The sequence below is a fragment of the Bombus vosnesenskii genome, unplaced genomic scaffold, assembly GCF_011952255.1.
Source record: "Bombus vosnesenskii isolate JDL3184/JDL3185 unplaced genomic scaffold, Bvos_JDL3184-5_v1.1 scf7180000013272, whole genome shotgun sequence".
NCBI lineage: Eukaryota > Metazoa > Arthropoda > Insecta > Hymenoptera > Apidae > Bombus > Bombus vosnesenskii.
This window is the reverse complement of record NW_022882930.1, coordinates 4,403,003-4,421,511: the sequence shown is the minus strand read 5'-3', so window position 1 is coordinate 4,421,511 and position 18,509 is coordinate 4,403,003. Positions and strand designations below refer to the sequence as shown.

The 18,509-nt window shown below is 33.3% G+C and overlaps 4 protein-coding genes across 13 annotated transcripts; 3 read left to right on the top strand and 1 right to left on the bottom strand.

Moving 5' to 3' along the window:
- Positions 1-31: 31 nt before the first annotated feature.
- Positions 32-3,837, top strand: LOC117231174 (amyloid protein-binding protein 2). Of its 2 annotated transcripts, XR_004492909.1 has the most exons (10): positions 32-271; positions 1,110-1,223; positions 1,301-1,551; positions 1,634-1,813; positions 1,885-2,140; positions 2,226-2,350; positions 2,427-2,706; positions 2,780-2,945; positions 3,015-3,462; positions 3,600-3,837. XR_004492909.1 is itself a non-coding variant. In XM_033489332.1 (9 exons), the coding sequence occupies exons 1-9, from the start codon at positions 128-130 to the stop codon at positions 3,242-3,244; spliced, it is 1,746 nt and encodes a 581-aa protein (XP_033345223.1). In that variant the 5' UTR covers positions 32-127; the 3' UTR covers positions 3,245-3,837. The 2 variants fall into 2 exon arrangements, 1 of the variants encoding a protein (XP_033345223.1); XM_033489332.1 differs by having other exon boundaries at positions 3,015-3,837.
- Positions 3,838-4,147: 310 nt separating this feature from the next.
- Positions 4,148-7,903, bottom strand: LOC117231173 (rab GTPase-binding effector protein 1-like). 3 transcript variants are annotated; one of them, XM_033489330.1, is made up of 9 exons: positions 7,534-7,903; positions 6,878-6,985; positions 6,361-6,794; positions 5,663-6,159; positions 5,249-5,530; positions 4,950-5,169; positions 4,772-4,882; positions 4,465-4,678; positions 4,148-4,370 (listed from the first exon to the last, which is right to left on the bottom strand). In XM_033489330.1, the coding sequence occupies exons 1-8, from the start codon at positions 7,577-7,579 to the stop codon at positions 4,511-4,513; spliced, it is 1,866 nt and encodes a 621-aa protein (XP_033345221.1). In that variant the 5' UTR covers positions 7,580-7,903; the 3' UTR covers positions 4,148-4,370; positions 4,465-4,510. The 3 variants fall into 3 exon arrangements, with proteins under 3 accessions (XP_033345221.1, XP_033345219.1, XP_033345222.1); XM_033489328.1 differs by having other exon boundaries at positions 6,349-6,794; positions 7,534-7,901; XM_033489331.1 differs by lacking the exon at positions 7,534-7,903 and having other exon boundaries at positions 6,349-6,814.
- Positions 7,904-8,740: 837 nt separating this feature from the next.
- LOC117231282 (zinc finger FYVE domain-containing protein 1-like) lies at positions 8,741-12,869 on the top strand. 4 transcript variants are annotated; one of them, XM_033489588.1, is made up of 9 exons: positions 8,765-8,855; positions 8,927-8,972; positions 9,109-9,930; positions 10,041-10,499; positions 10,589-10,855; positions 10,983-11,352; positions 11,432-11,693; positions 11,780-12,212; positions 12,300-12,869. In XM_033489588.1, the coding sequence occupies exons 4-9, from the start codon at positions 10,064-10,066 to the stop codon at positions 12,521-12,523; spliced, it is 1,992 nt and encodes a 663-aa protein (XP_033345479.1). In that variant the 5' UTR covers positions 8,765-8,855; positions 8,927-8,972; positions 9,109-9,930; positions 10,041-10,063; the 3' UTR covers positions 12,524-12,869. The 4 variants fall into 4 exon arrangements, with proteins under 4 accessions (XP_033345480.1, XP_033345479.1, XP_033345477.1 ...); XM_033489589.1 differs by lacking the exon at positions 8,927-8,972 and having other exon boundaries at positions 8,741-8,855; positions 9,127-9,930; XM_033489586.1 differs by lacking the exons at positions 8,765-8,855; positions 8,927-8,972 and having other exon boundaries at positions 9,059-9,303; positions 9,530-9,930.
- Positions 12,870-13,309: 440 nt separating this feature from the next.
- On the top strand, positions 13,310-17,835 carry LOC117231498 (forkhead box protein N3-like). Of its 4 annotated transcripts, none has more exons than XM_033490000.1 (6): positions 13,310-13,436; positions 15,556-15,953; positions 16,046-16,479; positions 16,563-16,866; positions 16,943-17,048; positions 17,120-17,835. In XM_033490000.1, exons 2-6 carry the CDS (start codon positions 15,581-15,583, stop codon positions 17,394-17,396), a joined length of 1,494 nt encoding a protein of 497 aa, XP_033345891.1. In that variant the 5' UTR covers positions 13,310-13,436; positions 15,556-15,580; the 3' UTR covers positions 17,397-17,835. The 4 variants fall into 4 exon arrangements, with proteins under 4 accessions (XP_033345891.1, XP_033345888.1, XP_033345889.1 ...); XM_033489997.1 differs by having other exon boundaries at positions 16,043-16,479; XM_033489998.1 differs by lacking the exon at positions 13,310-13,436 and adding an exon at positions 13,583-13,709 and having other exon boundaries at positions 16,043-16,479.
- Positions 17,836-18,509: the final 674 nt, after the last annotated feature.

The following is an 18,509-nucleotide window of genomic DNA, read 5'->3' as shown; positions in this document are numbered from 1 at the left end:
TCTAAGTGGGGGTTGTCGCTGGTGGTTGGATGGCGGAGCACCGCGGCAGCATATGCGCACGGAGACGACGTGACAGCAATTATTACGGCTGTGTGCGCGTTCGTGATTATCGAAGGCCTCTAGGAAAATGGCCGAAACACACAATCCACCGGTCTTTTCCCCGAAAACTCTTTACCAATCGAGCGTGTTGGCAATCGCGAATAAGTTTCTAAGGCTGAGGAAGTATCTTCCTGATCTACCGAACGATGTCCTGTTTGATGTTTATTATCAGGTAAACGTCAAAACATTTTCTCCATTTAAACGCCTCACAAACCACTGATAAAACGTCCACTTTTTTTCACCAACTTAACCATGAACTTTTTTATTTGTCTAACGTTATTTTGTTATTCTATTCGAAAAAAACAATACATTCTGTTTATGATTTTAGTTTTTGATTTAGATATGTAAAACGATGTTACGTGTTCGATTGAGCGATCATAACACTGTTTATTATGACAGCTATATGTAGATGATAAAAATGTATTTTGGCATTGGGTATGACGATAAGGTTTTGTAGAATTAGCTGGGATTTGTGGGGAATGACAGCAAATAAATTACGATGATTTAACAGAAAGGGGGTTACAGAAATTGTACTTGTCATATGTTTAACCTCTACGGCTAATGCTTAGCTTTTATATTTTGTATATATTTACAATGCAACGTAATGATTCCTGGAACAGTAGAACGATTCGTTAAATATGAGATACTCTTTGATTGTATGTGCTTCTACGCTACAGCAAATCAATTTTTTTGCAATCAATTTTTTGCGTTTATTTCGCGTTGGATATCGAATCGCATATGAATCATGCGAAATTGCATTTCTGACAAGTGCGTAAAAGTAAATATATTCATTTGTCCATTTCGTTGTAGAATTTTGTTAATAATACAATAGAAATTTTATTCCTATATATTAATTTTGATTAGATATTCATAGTGCGAATCGTCACTATTATTTCATCGCAAAATAGATCTGTTATAAATTTTCTAACATTCATTCATCACCCTTTTTAAGTTAGGAATGAATGCAATTATATGAAAAAAATAATCTATGAGATTTTTTTGCTTTACAGTTGTACAAAGAAAAAAGATTATGTTTACTGGGGTGTGACTTCAACAATCTGGAAATTTTCTCCAAGATGTTAACAGTCACTAGCCGTCGTGTACATTTACTACAGAGCTTTCAGGTAATTTTTTATTCTTATTGAGAAAATGGATTAAAAGTTGTGTGTACGTTTACTTTTCTTTTCCATTAATTTTTCAGAGCCTTATAGATCATAAAATACGAGTTGAAGAAGAGTTGAGTATGAGTTACACAGTATGCTATCTCCATGTTAGTGAAAATCCAGCTGCAGATGAGAAATTAATAAACCTAGGCTTAAGAATTGGTGGATTTTTCAGTGATGGTGGTTGGTATGCTAAAAGCGAACAGGTGTTGCTAGCATGCAAACAATTATGTCTTGCGAATAATTCTACGCCTCAGAATTGGTGTAGAACATTAGAATGTTGTAGAAAGTAAGATATGTTTGGTAACTAAACATTTAATTTATGTTTACATAGATTTATATAAATTTGTAATAAGCATTTAAAAATTTAGATTGTTACACGTACAAGCAGCGTATTGCGAATTTTTACAAGCCGCAAAAACACATCAGCTTGCTATAGAGTTAATAGAACGATTAAAAGAGGCCGGGTATAATGATTACAATTATGCAGCTATATATACTGAGTTTAGTATACTTTTTTATATGAAAAGCGAGTATGATGAGGCCTACAGGTACGTATTGCATTTTTCTTTTATAAACTTCGTCGTGTTTATTACTAATTATACAATTGATGATGATTTAGATGGAGTATAGAAGCACTTGAAGAGTTGAAACCAGCGTTGTCTGCGCGTGTTACTGTTGATGTGTTAAGGCAGGCAGCAAAATCGTGTGTATTAAAACGCGAGTTTCAGAGAGCTGGTCTTTTGATCAGGCAGGCTGTATATCTTGCTAAAGAAGTATTTGGTGTTGATCATCCAGTGTACAGTAACGTCCTTATAGATTATGGATTTTACTGGTTAAACTTTGATAACATAATCAACAGTGTAAACCTTTATAGGGTTCGTACGTTCGTAATGTGAATCGATACGATTCTATATACGATATAACTTTCATCGCGATTTTTTAACATTTTATTTGTTGTAGGACGCTTTAGCTATTAGAACAGAAATATTTGGTAAAATGAATTTACACGTTGCGTTAGCGCACGAGGATTTAGCTTATGCTCTTTACGTATTTGAGTATAGGTCTGGCGAATTTCCAGAAGCAAGGTAAATGATTCCGTTACTTATCACTCTTAACAATTTTAAAATAGTCATACAATTTTATTTCACTTTAAATGAACAGTGTTCACATTGAGAAAGCAATAGACATAATGTTAAACCTTTTACATGGGGATCATTTGTTGTTAGCAAGCGCAAAAAGAATAAATGCATTAATTCTCGAAGAAATAGCGTTAGATAATACATCGACGCAATTGTCGAAACAAAATCTACTATTCAAGGCTGAATGCCTTCATTTATCCGCTTTACAATCGGCAAAAGAGGCATTCGGCGAAAGAAACGTACAAACAGCAAAACATTATGGAAATTTGGGACGTGTGTATCAAAGCATGAGGAAATGTAAGGTACATATTCCACGTAAATGTACTTAATTAAACGTTTATGACATTACTACCATATTTTTGTCGTTAATTTTAGGAAGCCGAAGCAATGCATCTTAAAGCTATACGTATTAAAGAAGAATTATTAGGACCAGATGATCACGAAGTTGGATTGAGTATAGGACACTTAGCTTCGTTATATAATTACCACATGAACCGATACAGAGACGCTGAGAAACTTTATTATAGGAGTATCGAAATTAGTATGTGCACTGCGTTATATAATTTTTTCATACTTAGTCATTCGTTCTAATTAACTTTTATCATATCAGGTTTAAAATTGTTCGGTAAAAGCTATAGTGGCCTAGAATATGATTATCATGGACTTTTAAACGTTTACACAAAACTGAACGAATACCCCAAGGTTCTAAAATATGCAACAATATTAAATAATTGGAAAATGTTAAGAGATAAACACTTGGAATCAGAAGAACCAACGATTGATCCTAAAAGACGGCCACAACCAATCAAAGAAATAATCGAAACATTCTTTTCTATGTAATATAGCTGTATATTAATGTTTAATAATCACTGTCTCGCCGATTGACGTTTAATTGATTCCAACTTTGTTGGAGTAACTCGGGCCAAAGTATGAATGAAATCACGAGTTACGTTATATGACCCAGGATACCGTGAATCATATATTTGGGGCAGTATCGTTAAGATTCTTCAAACATAGTCACATGAACTTCGTGTTTCTTCTTTGTACCTCACCATTTTGTACGTATTAACTACATTTACGACTAGTTTTAGCAAAAAAAATCGAGAATGTTTAGAGCTGAATGTTTTTGCGTCGAGATCAATTGTCAGCAGCATTTAGAACATGTTTATCATTATAAGATTTACACACATTTCAGATGACTTACAAGATATTAAACAAAAATTCTCAGATACTACTTGGTTTATCGGATAACTATAACTGTAATTATTTTTGTAAAATCTAATTGTATTTTTTATTCACAAATTTTGTGAAATCAAATATGTGATATGTGATGTACTGTTACTTTTTATTGATATTTTGTTCCTATACAAACATTGTAATAAATGACGAATCTAGATAAATTTTTTGGATTTCAGAATAATAAATTAAAAAAATTAATATAACAGGAATATATGTACAGATTTGTGCTTTTAAAATAAACGTAAAAATGAATTCTTTTTTCTCCCTAAACACCTTGCCGTCCGCATAAATTTGCTAGTCATTTTAACCAATAACCGGCAATTTTTAGTAAAAAATTTCAAATTCGTAAACTTTACGTAAATGGTCGATTTGCGCTTCACCAACGTGATGTCACCGGACACTAACATTTAGTCTGCATTTGATATATTAGGATGTGAAAGTATTAATACAGAAAAACAAAGCTAGTAACCTGACGAATGGCAATGAATTAAATGTATAACATAATTCTATGTGAAGACTTATTTTAATAATGTCAATAACAAGATAGATAAATATTCACAAATTTTTGAATAACTCACATACATTCAAAAGCTTTAATCTTTTAAATTACAATAAACATTAAGTAGTACATAATTTGTATTTACACGATATTTATTTTATCACTCCAGTTGTCAGGTAATAGGAATCATATCTAGCCCCGGTGAACTAATATCATCTCTATATCTTCCTAAAAGTTGTTAAAACAGAATGTCTTAACCAAATCAATGATATTGTAAAGTACAACCCTTGATATTCTAAAATTCACAGGCATATTAAATTACCAAATTGATATTGCACATCTTATTGGACTGATTTTCTTTAGAATATTTAGTCAGGTGTATGTGGTGGTTCTTGGCTAAAATATGGTGCTGTATCTTGTACCAATAACGTATGGCAAACATCACAGACTCTGGATGGTCTTTGTTTCGGTCCACTTTTCACAATATGTGAAAGGCAAGACTGACAAAATATATGGCCACAATGGCGGCAATGCACCTATAACAAGAGATTTTTATTAGCATACAGAGGCTTTAGGTATTTACAAATTTACAGGCTTTAGATATGGGTTTAGGTATTTACAAATATTACCTTCTTCTTTGTAACCGTGAATGTAGTATGACAACTAGGACATTCTTCTATGTCCTCTTCATGTTGCCATCGTACTTCGCTACCAGCTTGCCTAATTCTTTCTAGTTGTACCTATAATCCATGACGATGTAAATATCTTTTATCCATTAAGATTGTTCATTTTTACTCTTTATTGTACCTGTAAAGATTGTGACAACCTAACAAAGTCTTTCTGCACTGCTTCACTAGTATCTAGCTCTTGTTGAAGACTGGTAACTCTTTGTCGTAATTCAGCCACTTTTAACTCGGCTTGTTTGTTTTCTTTTAAAACAGCATCTAATTGTTTTTCTAATCGTTCCAGCTTCTCTTCCCTCTCGGCAAGGGATCGATGATCTCGTATATATTTATCTAACTGCGTTCTATAGAATATTGTTATTGAAATTACGAAGAACTTATAATTATAAAAAATTAGGATATTAAAAAATTAAGTAGTATTACCTTAAACCACTAATTTCATTTTTTAATACCAATATTTCTTGTTCCTTTACTCTACTTTCCTGTTCCATTTGTTCATGAAGCAAGGTCACTTCGTATCGTAGTGTCTCTTCTTTCTCTTGCGCGACTTCTTGAGCAACTTTAGCTGTGATCAAATCTTCTCTCATTTTTAAAAGGCTAACGTGCAATTCCTCAACATTGTTCGGCATATTAATACTCTCACTCTGTAGTTGCTGGGAATGCTTGCTATGTTTACCAACCAAGTTTTCATTTTCCTTTTGCAGTCTGCAAAGATTCAACTAGATTTTCAATAAAATTTTGTCAGGAATGTCACGATAAAAGACATTACTTTATCTACGTTGAAAATCGGGAAGAACAATGAGATAAAAGTAACAGTATTATTAAAAATGTTCTTACGCGATAAGGTGTCTTTGTACTTCTTCTCGACCACGTGTTAATTTCACAAGTTCGTCATTTACGCTTCTCTGAACTTGTTCAAAAGTTTTTTTCGCTTCGGTTAAAGTCTGCTGCAACATTTGCGAGGTAACAGTAAGTTCTGCCACTTTGATTTTATGCTCCTCTTTCTTTTCGTTCCATTTTTCTTCCATTTCTTTTCTAAATTCTACTTCCTTAGCTAAATCTTCTTTCTGTACTTGTAACATTCGTTCAGAATCTAATTGCTGCTTCTCTAATTCTTTAGCAGCTGCCTGCATCTTAACTAATTGTGCTTCGTAATTTGCACACATATCACATACTGACTCAGAGGAACCAGGTTCCTGCTGTTTTTTCTGCAACTGTATCTCTTTACACTTCTGGAGTTCGTCATCCGTCGCTCTTAATTTTTCCTTTAAGGCTTTAATCTCTTCCTCGAGCGGCACTACCAGCGAGCGTAAAACTTCCGCATCTTCCTGCGCCTATAAAGCAACAATTTCTAATATTTGCATTATATGAAGTTGAGTAAAAAGAAAAAGAAAAAACAAGTGACAAAATAAACATCTTATAATGATATCATTCAAATGATTTATGAACACTTTCCGGAATGCAGTGCCATAAAAACTCATTGCAGAAAAGTTCAAAAACCATACATTTTTATGCTTACGTACATATCTTTTTACCTTCCTCATGCTTTCTTCAAGATTATCAGGACCTAAAGATAGAGCATCTGCACCTAGTTGGGAAACTACTTTTCGAGCTATTGTTTTTGTTACTGTGGAGAGTGATATCTGTGGACCATCTATAGGTGGATCTCGTGGTAATTGTGACTTTATCAATGCATTCTCCTCTTGTAATTTGGAGAGAGTAATTTTTAATTTAGCCAATTCTGTATCCAGCTGCTTGCGCGAACAAGAAGATTCCTCCATTGTTTCATGTATAACCCTCTGTAAAGATGCTATTTCTTCTTGTGCCTTTCTCTTCTCAATAAGTATATCATTTTGAACTTTCAAGTCTGCTACAACCAATTGGCTCTTTGCTTCGTCCAATTCATTTTTCAACTTAGCATTCTCCTTTTGCAAACATGTGTTATCTTGCAATCTTCTTTTCAATTCCTCTGCAAATGAAATACTTACACTATTTAACGTACAATTTATTGTTGTTGTCATCATTAAGCTTATTAACATCAACTAGATTTACCTTCTTTTTGAAGAAACAGTTCTTTCATCTTGGCTCTTTGAACATTGAATTCCTCCCGCATTTTCACGGTCTCTGACTCCAATCTATTTACCTTTTCTTGCAAATCCTCTAAATTGCAACAAACATTTTGTTGGTAAAATTTTTATACAAAAAACAAAATTATACTAATAAATGTCTTGTAAATATTATATGCATTTTCAAATTAGTTTCAAATGTTACCAATATAATCATAATATGTGCCTCATTATACTGCTAATAATATTTCAAAATGTTTTATATAACGCATACAATATACACATAAAAGATTTTTGTGGTGTATCGAAATAAATATGTCACTAGTAGATATCATTAAATGCGAATCACAGGGAAGTATTTTTATGAATGCACTATCATGTCTATGTATACTAAAGCAGTAAATATGTTGTAAATTTTATACATGTTTTCAAATTAGTTTCAAAGATTATCAATATAATCATGACAGTTTTGTTCCGTCATAGTGCTAATGATGTTTCAAAATATTTTACATAATACATACAATATATACATAAATGTTTTCTATGTTAAATGTTCAAATACTTTGATGAATCACTGTAAATATCATTAAATATGAATCAAAGCAAGATATTTTTGTGAAAGTGCTGTTGTATCGAACGTACCACTTTCGTTCATGTTGATCGCATTATCCTGTGTATGGTTTTCCATCGTTCGGTGATTTCGCTTGACAAAACCGAATTTTGTTGGGGTGGGTCACTGTCGTTCGTACAAGATTGAAAAGTGTATCGTTAAATGCTCCTCGACCAAATCTTTCGGTGACATTATGACACACGTGCCGACACCAGCTTTTAGGTTTCACCGACATTCATTCTATCGGGATGGCCAGAATCGAAATGACGCATTAACCACGTAAAACCAATGTTTTGTCGAATGAAACAGAAAAATCAACCTCAACGATTTAGCGGTCTACTAAGCGGTGTATTATCAGCACTTCCTCATCAATCCGTATCGATATTTTAAACGGTATGGACTCGATAATCGAACGTACAGAATCGATTATCTAAAAATTTCGTTCAACTCTGCCTATTTTAAAAGTGAACGGCGTCACCTTAATGAACAATACCAAAGTGTAATTTGCCGTAAATCAATAATATTTTCGATCATTACACATTGACATAGCAGTACATCAACGGCAAAGATTTGTTTAAATTATATAACGTAAGAAGATATTGCATTTTACGTTATCTAAAATTTAATCCAATAATGCATTCAATAAATATAAATATTTTTTACTTTTATATATGTTAATTTTTTAAAGTATTTATGTCTTTATATTGTTCTTTTTTCTGTAAATTATGTGTATGTCATTCTTAAATATATTTGAGGAAGATGAAATATAAAACTTGCTTCTTATTTATAATTTTTTGAAATCAATTTCTTGCATTTTTTACATATTGCTCTTAAGATTTTATTATATATATAGTAAGGTTAATAAAATCCAATATCTATACACAATTTTATAAGATTAAACATAGATTCTGTTAAAAATTACATTTTAAACTACAATAAGTCCGCCTACATAATGTCGGAGATAAGAATTTTCTTCAGTATAAGAATTTGTATATTTTTTATTTGCAAGCGTATTTTGGGGTGTTATTTTTTCAATAAGCATTGTATTTTACTTTCATTGCCTTTTTTCAAATTATAGTAATTTTTTGATTGCGTTATAATAATCGCGTATTCTAATAAAACTAAAATTTTCAGATTACCAAAGTTAAACATTCTCATATCAATGCGAAGAAGAAGACTTTGTTATTGGCCATGAGTCACGAAACGCAATTCGTGTGTGGGTGAGTGTGTAACTCACACGGAGGAAAAACATTTCCCACCACTAACTATCACTAAGTATATATCCCCTCTCCTTTATAAAGGAGAAGGCACGATGACATTGTTTGCAGTTCATGGAATTGATAAATCTGTATCAGTAAGTTTTACGAATTCAATTAAAAAAGTAAATTATATCATGAAAATTGAAACAGAATAAATATTCCCTAGCATGACAAGTGGTTTTACAAGTTCATCCGGAAAATTCAATTTCAAGGTAACGAATGTCGCCATCCATTCATTTATTGACGTTTCGTAATTTTCACAATGGAGTAAGGAAAAAGCTGAAATATACATTTCTAGATAGAAGAGAAAACGCAGAACGTTAGCCTTGAAGTCACTTTCAATTACAGGTCAAACGATTTTTTTAGAGAATTGCCTATTGCAGTTGGTATTGAGAGTCAAGATTGAGTCCTACTGCAGTCAAATTGCACAAAATGGAGGTGTCAACAACTGATTAATTTCTAAAATTATTCAAAATTTGTCTTCAGTTGTGTATACCAAAAAAATATGACCATTATACCGATAGATCGTTGAATTTTTGATAGGTAAGATCGCCATTGCGTCTTCTATCAATTTGCGCAGTTAACTGATCATAGAATTACATTGAATGTACACATTCTTTTATTCTTTTCTCAACCCATCATTGTACGATAACGTGTTATATTTATATATCGAGTTATTTATATGTTACATTTGTAATAGTTTACAATTTGCCGTTTTATTCGTGGTGTACACTGTAGTTATTGTATTTTTCATTCCACTAAATTGTAGCGGCCCATGGCCGTAGAGAAAGTTCCAGGGTTGAAGCCCATGTGTTGGCCACATGACCTGCGAAACGACGTCCGAGGACAGGTCATTGTAAAAGAATAAATCCTGGGACTTACTAAAAGACCCATGGACCTTCGAAAGGAAAATTTATTGTTCTATTGTCTACGGGTCTTTCCATCCCCACCTCGGAAGAAAACTCTCTCCCCCGAGGACCTCGGCACCCTATAGAAAGGGAACCGAGGAAAAGTTCGGGGTAGTCGATCTTAGTCCATCGTAGTCGGTTGCCAATAGCAGTGCACGTATATAGTATTCAGTGTATAGTCATCGTTTGAGCTCCACGCGCGTGCATCTGATACGACGCACAATCAGTATCGAAGTAAACGTTATTAAAGTTCTACGTCGGGGTAATTTGATAATATCACCCAACACGTTCTTATCACCTCAAAATATTGATCTTAAACCAATTTTGATCATTTTTAATTTTTAATAATAACAAGTATTTGCAATATTGTAGGATTAATATTGTTGAATCGCATCATGAGTACATTTTGGAAAGAACAAAAATTGGAAGCAACTGGACCTGCTATCATGAAAAGCCTCGATCTCCTATGTATTTGTGACAGAGATTTATACCATTCCGCCCATGATTCCGTAGATATAAAAGATATATATATGAAATGTCATTGCAATCAACCCAAAAGTTTTTTACTGATAGATGGGCAAGAATACCTCAGAGTTAACAGTGCGGAACACTTCATAGAACAATTAAAATGCAGTAAAGATCTTGAAGTAAAAGTGGTGTCGATTTTTGGAAACGCCGGTGATGGCAAGAGTCACACATTGAATCAAACATTCTTCAAAGGAAAGGAAGTATTTCACACTTCGGATGATCAAACTTCATGTACATTAGGTGTTTGGGCTGCATTTGATCCAGTTCTTAATGTGATATGTTTGGACACAGAAGGCTTGTTAGGTATTATATTTATACAATATTTATATATGCACAGTGCATGATAAAAGTTAATTTTGCACATAATGGATTTTGTTATCCTTACTTTCTAGGAATTACTTTTCATGAGAATGAAAGGACAAGGCTATTACTTAAAGTCCTTGCTGTATCTGACATTGTTGTATATAGAACACAATCCGACAAACTGAATAGAGATTTATTTACATTTCTTGGTACTGCTTCAAGAGCATACAGCCATTATTTTCAAACTGCCTTGCGAGCAATAGGACAGAGAAAAGGAGTTCAAGACTCTTTGAGTACCCTGGGACCAAGCATTATAGTATTACATGAGACTAAATACACCAAACCTCTGATCAACAGTACATATTGCCACATTCTCAGATTAACAGTAATTTCAAAATTAGAGTTTATCCGCAACACAAAACAAAAAGATTAAAGCATTTATTCTATAACAAATATATATATATATTTTTTTTTCTGTGGCAGATGATATAGAAAACGCAGAAGACACTCTTCGAACACGGTTTGCTCAAATGAAGCTCGAAGTAGAAGCATTTAGTTCCATCAAATACGTTGGTATACAAACTGCAAATTTCACGATTGATTATGAACTTTTGCAGACTGCTATTAAGAAAGAATTGTCTAATAATACTGTGCGGTCTGCCAGAAAGCCGTATTTAGTTTATAATACATTAAAAACTTTAAACGAGAAATTTTCGGAAGAAATTGAGAATTTTTCTATTTTGTTTCCCGATCAATATTTCACTTGTCCTACTAAATGTCTTAGCTGTGGATCTAGGTGCAACAATAGTATGGGACATCTTTTAGAAGGAAAACCTCATAGTAGCAATAACAGGTCTGTCTTATATGTAAATATCATTTGCAATTTTATGTGTATGTATTAAGAGAAATACTATTGATGTACATTCTATTAGGTGTCGATATCAGCATCAATATGAAAACATAGTATATATATGTAAAAAATGTTATACTAATGGAAATGAAGTACAAGTTATGAAACGAACTCAAACTCAAAATGATAATAGTTGGTATGGATTAGTTAAATATGCATGGTCAGGAGATGTGATAGAATGTCCAAATTGTGGAGAAATATATCGGAGTCGTCAGTATTGGTATGGTAACAAAAGCCCTGAAGATTCTGCTATTCGTACAGAGATTATGCACGTGTGGAACATGGTATATAAATAACGAGAATTATTCATAAGTAATTCCAGTTTCATGTCCAATTTGTGTTTTTTTAAAGTATGAATTATTTTTTCCAGCCAAATAGTTCAGTTGCATCTCAAAACACAGCACAAAAAGTAATCGACAGTGTATCGTACCTTACTGAAGCTGTAACCAATGTTTCGTTGCAACCGACAAAAGTTCTTTCGGCGTGGGTTGCAGATCAGGTAGCTCCGACTTATTGGAGACCTAATAATGAAATTAAAAACTGCCATAAGTGTAAAATGGCATTCGGCCTGACTGATACGAAACACCATTGTCGAGCATGTGGTGAAGGTTTCTGCGATCAGTGTTCGTCTAAAACGAAGTGTGTCCCATCTAGAAATTGGCATACACCAGTGCGAGTCTGTGATATCTGTTATGATAAGGATGAACCTACTGAATTTTCGGAAGATGTTAACGCTAGGAAAGTAACTGAACAAGTGGTGTCTACTCTCAGTGCAGTTGGTTCTGTTTTGAACTATTCAAAAAGTAAAAAAAGATATATATATATATATATATCCTCGAAAAAAGAATGATAAATATTTATATTAATGTTGGTACTTTTAATTTTTTCAGCGTTTATCAAGGATACAGTTCGACCGTCTTATTGGGTCCCCGACTCGGAAATCGTTGATTGTTGTGTATGCCACCAAAAATTTTCCCTGTCTCTTACTTTACATCATTGTAGGGACTGTGGACGTGGAGTATGTCAAAATTGCTCGCAGCATCGTAAACCCGTACCGCATAGGGGATGGGATAATCCAGTTCGGGTTTGCGATTCGTGCATAAAAATAGCCTAAGAAACATTGACAAAACATTGCTAGAGCATTAATCTGTTTGAAATATCGATCCATCTACACAATATACGTTAATGAATTAAATACCTCAACGATGAAGATATATTTTTTCTCAGATTTTGTACAAGTTGCTTGCAATTCATAAACGTTTATGTAAATTTTACTTTACCTTTAGTATATTGAAATTCTTTGCCATTGTAAGAGTGGAAGAAAGAAGAAAAAAAATCAATATTTTAATACAGTACTGTAAAAAAGCGTTTCCTATGAATTGTGCCATGAGTGTACCTGTCTCTTTTATAAAATGTGTTTTCAGAGAATGGCAGTAATATAATAGAAAGATAACCCTGTACGATAAATGAAAGAATCCATTACAAAAAATTATAATAATAGGGTAGGTGGTCCAGTACAATGTAGGAGTACATGCAGAAGCATGATGTAATAACGCAAGCGTCTTTGTTGACGAAATGAATTGAGATTGTTGTCCTTATTGCAGCACTGGGCTGCGACTGTTTTTAGATTCCAAAACAAGCATTTATCCTTTTATTATATGCCCCGTACCTGTTACAGTCTTTTATAATTTATAAATGAACATGCTCTCTAACAGCAATGTAACAAAAAACGAAATAAATTCTTTAGAATTAATTAAAATGTTTATTTTCATCATATCACTTCTAATTTATAATATGAAACAAACGCCATATTTGCGATGTATTTATGGTAGCAATGAAGATTATATTTTCGCGGGAAATTAATTAAATACGATTAATCGATGTTGAAGATGCGATATAAGATGTTTCGGTAACCACGTGATGACGTCAAAATATGGCGTCTCAATCAGCTGGGTGTTGTGTAGAGTGTGCTTGAGATGCCCGTCTTTAGAAAACCAACGAAGACTGCCGTCTGTCTACTCCGATACGTGAGTTTTTAAAAAACCTCGTAATGTTCAGTTTCTTGTGTTTATTCACCGCTCAACGAAATTTAAACGCGGTCCCATAATCGAATGGCAGATTAAAAACAGAAAGACGCAAAACGCTGTTTCATTTCTTAAATATTTTAATTTAGTTTCCGCCGTGGAATTTGAAGAAAATTCGGGAGTCACTGGGAACATTATGCAGAGTGATTATTAATTCAAGAAGTTTCGTGAAGAGCACTTGGTCCTGTTCAAATTTAACGACCTGAAAAATGACGCGTATGTAAAAATACATAAAATATGGTTAGCAGAGGAACTTTCTGAGCGCGTTTAAATCTCGTCTCCCTAATACGTATAACAATTTTTCTATTGTAATAGTAAACGTTTGAGGAGTGCATCATTTACGAAACGCGATGTTGATACCGTGTGCAACCAATGCCGTAGCCATTTTCATGTTTGCTCCAGTTTCGTAATCATTATCAACTCCATATTTGAATTCAACAAGTAACGCAGTGACATGTCTCGCTTGTTCTCGAATTTTTACTGTCACCTTCCGTTTCATCGATTCACCGACGACTTGTCTACCTTCGCCTCGTTTCTCTTTAATATTTTCCACTTCAAAACTATGATCAGGTGCGAGCTTGATATCTGAAAACGAATACGTCTGTGACAAAATCTGTTTATCGCGTACCACGTATCGACAGACAAATTTTCTGTATCAAATTTTCTTCCATCAATTACACATAACATAAAAATACATATTTTAAGAAATCTTCTCAAAGTATCCTTTAATTAATCTTGGTATCCTGTTAACAAGAAGAAAAAGAAACATTTTGAGAAAAGGAGAAGGAGAGAGAGCGCCGAATAGACGCCATTTTTTTGAAAAATGATTTAAATATATACTATCGTCGTAAAAAGTTCTGTGAAATGATATAAGTTGAAAATGATAGAAAAACTATCGATAACTTGGTGGATAGTGCGACGAGTGTCTTAGGATTCTTTGGTTATGACAAAGTTTATTTTCGATTGCAATGTGTTCTTAATAGCGCGGCCATTTTGTCGCTTATTAGTGGATAAACAAATGACGATGTTGGTACTTTGGGTTCGAGGCTACAGGCGCGTCACATGCGCGGAAATTCAATTTCACTGCCTACGCATCCCTTCCGTAATTATAGTATTCCTATATGATACCAAAAATAGAAAACGAACCGACATTTATTTAAAACAAACCCTCTCTATACATTCTATAGGGCTGTCATTTATATCTTCATTATTTCGTACATTTTTACCTAGAAAATCATGATTCGAAACGTTATACGTGTTCCGTGTATATGGTTTCGAAATTGGATTTTGTTTCGTGCAGATGCACGTGACTGGTATTTTCACACTACATGCTTGATACTACACAGTTATTCATTAACATAACAATATACAATGCTTTACGAATGTTTTTATTATAATTTGTAGTTCCTGTAATAAATAGAAAGGAAAATTTATATTTCTTTTTGTACAAAAAATTCGTGATAGTTTTGTTTTCGATTAGAGATACGATTGGTTTTTGCGACGCTTAATCAAGGAAATTTGGTTTTTACCTCATAACTATCAATAGTGCCGTGCAAACGTCTCTGGCCAAATAGATTTTTCATTTTGAAGTACAAATACAATATTTAAAAAAATGTTAAGGAGAATTATATAATTACGTGATAACGTTTATGTACTATATTATTTTCTTTCGCTTATCATATCTTTATACCCAATATTATTTAAAATTCTTTTGGACATCGCTTTCTGAATATAAAGTGAAAAATTTATCTGGCCAATAATTTTTGCATACCATTGTATCTAGGAGCACGTTGCTAGGGTTATGAGAAGCTGTTGTTTAGTAACAGTATTCTTTTGCTTCGTTGCCGAAGCATCGACGCTTATCAATTCTTCCCCGCTTCACAAATTAAATATCCTTTCTCCCCTCCCCCCAAAATATTAATAAGCTAATTAGTTACAAAAAATATAAAAAAAATAATTTTGAAAAATGTAATGCATAGGTGTAGATAATAGTTCTCAAAGTAACTAATTCAGATATATAGATTTTTCTTTGAGAATTTCATGATTTGATTTTGTTTTACAGTGACGAAAAAAGCACTTGACCCAATATGCCACCAGATAGACCAGATGCATCAGGTGTGGAAACTGGCATAGGACTAAGTAGCACAAAAGTTTTCAATTTTGGAGAAACAGTATACACAATGAAAGAAAAAGAAAATGCAAGTGCTTTCGTTGAAACAAATTCAACTGATGAACTTTCCATGTCTGATAAGTCCATTGAGAAAAATAGTCAGTCGGATGATGATCTGACTTCCTTAAGCTGGCTTCATCAGCAGAATCTGTTGAAGGGTTTGGATATTTCAAACCCCACTAAAGACATGAAGAATGAGAATGTTTTGAATAACAATGTTTGTGATGATATGGCAGATTTTTCTGAAAACACCAATTCTGTATCCAGTTTGGATGAAGGCTATTGTCCAGGTAACTTTCAATATGTTTTAATTTTCAATTGATAATCGTAATAATATTAATGAAATATAATATTTTGTCCTTTTTTTGCATTTTCATAGCAGATAATAATAGCAAGATAAATAATACGACGTCGCATGGTAATAGTCAAAACTATCAACACTCGAATAAAAATAGTCAAAAATCAATGCAAATCTTTCAGGAGTCGGTAAAAAATCATTATAGTACCTCGCAAAACAATCAGACGAAGATATCATTGAACAACAATAATCTGCCAGTTTCAAATCGCAACAAACACCCAACTCATATACCATATGATCCTCACTTACATAGAAACAGTAAACCACCATATTCATTTTCTTGTTTAATTTTCATGGCTATTGAAGATAGTCCTGTAAAAGCTCTACCAGTCAAGGAAGTATATGCTTGGATTTTGGATCACTTTCCATATTTTAGGAATGCTCCAACTGGATGGAAAAATTCTGTTAGACATAATCTAAGCCTAAATAAGTGCTTTCGTAAAGTAGAGAAAGCACCGGTAAGTGTTACATTATAATATGCACGAAAAAAGATCGTTTCCTTTCTAGAAGCAAAAACTTAGAAAAACTTTTTCTCTTTTAGAATTTGGGCAAAGGTTCGCTATGGATGGTAGACGCCCAGTATCGACCAAACCTGATACAAGCATTATCTCGCGCTCCTTTTCCTCCTCCGACTGCTCAAACTTTGTCTTCCCCTGAAAAACCACAAAAAAAGAACACTAGTACACGTCTACCTGATCCTATCCTCTTCCCATATCTCTCCAAAAGACTGGCATCGAGCAACATTACCGACAACACAGACACTGAAGTAGATAGCGATGTAGACGCAGCTGCAGCTGCTATGCTTTCTTTTAAACACGGACCTATTATTTTAAATCATAATAAAGGCAAAGTATCTGATAAAGAAGATATCAACTTATTAAACAAATATAATATTTTATAACTTATTCAATCTTATTGCAGATCGTAAGCGGAAAGTACCGGAATCCGAGGTTCTGGTTCCTGTAATTACCAGGAGCTCCAGCGAAGATCATACTTACAGTTGTATTACCTCAGTCAAGCAAGAAAGGTAATCATTAATAGTTTTTGTTTATTAATATAATATTATAAATGATAAATTGCGCATGTTTATTTTTCAAGTAAATATCCAAGAAAGGAAACAAATCCCGATTTCGATGAGCAACGGAAGATAGCGGAAGGCGCGGACGCGCTTTTAAATTTAGCAGGTGTTACCACACCACTCAATCACAATAGGACACATCACGTACAAGGTATTAACTCGACGCCAAAGTCCGATGGCACGTCAAAGCTGAAAAAACGTTCAGCTTCGAATGATTATTCGAACACACCTGAAAAAAGACGTAAGCATTGGCCAAAGTGGAGTGAAGGGAAGCGGTATTTAAAGCAAATTATATAAGAATACTTTGGTTGTATGTACGTATATAGCATCACAAGTTTCCTATTTTTCTTTTCCATATTCAAACGTGAACTTTTCAAAATTCTATCTTCGGTATGGATTTTGAGACTGTGGATTTAAAATCTTGCGTTGCTGATAATTAATCTGTTGTCTTTTGGATAAGATTAACGTTAATGAAGATTTGCATCGAAGTTATCGCCATTGTTAGGCATCTAAGATGAAAAAGTGAGAAGAACACGATATGTTCTGTCATATTAGAAGAAAAACATCTATCAGGTGCATTTCTATTTAAAAGAAAAAAAAAAGTGTTGAGGCAAAGGGAGGGGAGTAAAAGAAAAGAAAACAAATTGGCGGTCGCTCAGGGTTCAGAACTCGCTATATGCCAAAATGAATTCAGTAGCACTAAGCAACAAGCAATAATAGAAGAATAGTGTTAAAAGAAAGAAAAAAATTACTTCCTCAACGTTAAGGCATGAATACAACTATAAGTGGTTCATGGAACATCAATGATAAAAAAGGAGAACAATATCGCGTACTAAAACTAAAATAACGATAAACTTTTTAGACCTGTTGTGACAATTATACATATTAATTCATAGAGAGTTTAATTAATAATAATAGAGTTCTATATTAGGTTTTTTTGTAGATATGTATAGAAATATAATTGATATCTATTCGATAGAGAAATTGATAATATATTTAAAAAAAGATTATATATATACATATATATATATATATATATATATATATATATATATATATATATATATGCGCACGCGCGCGTACCCACACATATATACAAACATACACCCACTCACTCTCACGCACATATATACATGTACACATGTTCATGCTCACATGCTCATTAATTTACACTCAAAATACATCTGGTCATGTACGCAGCTGTATGTGTGCAAAATGTGTGCCGCGGAAAACTATATAGCAAAAAGAACTCTAAAAAAAGAAGTCAAGGTACACTGAATACGGATTTGAAATGAATAATATTATCATTTCATGCCTTTTTCTACTCTCTTTGTGGCTTTTGAGATGATTTTGAACAGTGCTGTATATATGTAGATCCTGTAATGTATGCAGAGACCAGTTTTAAAAAAA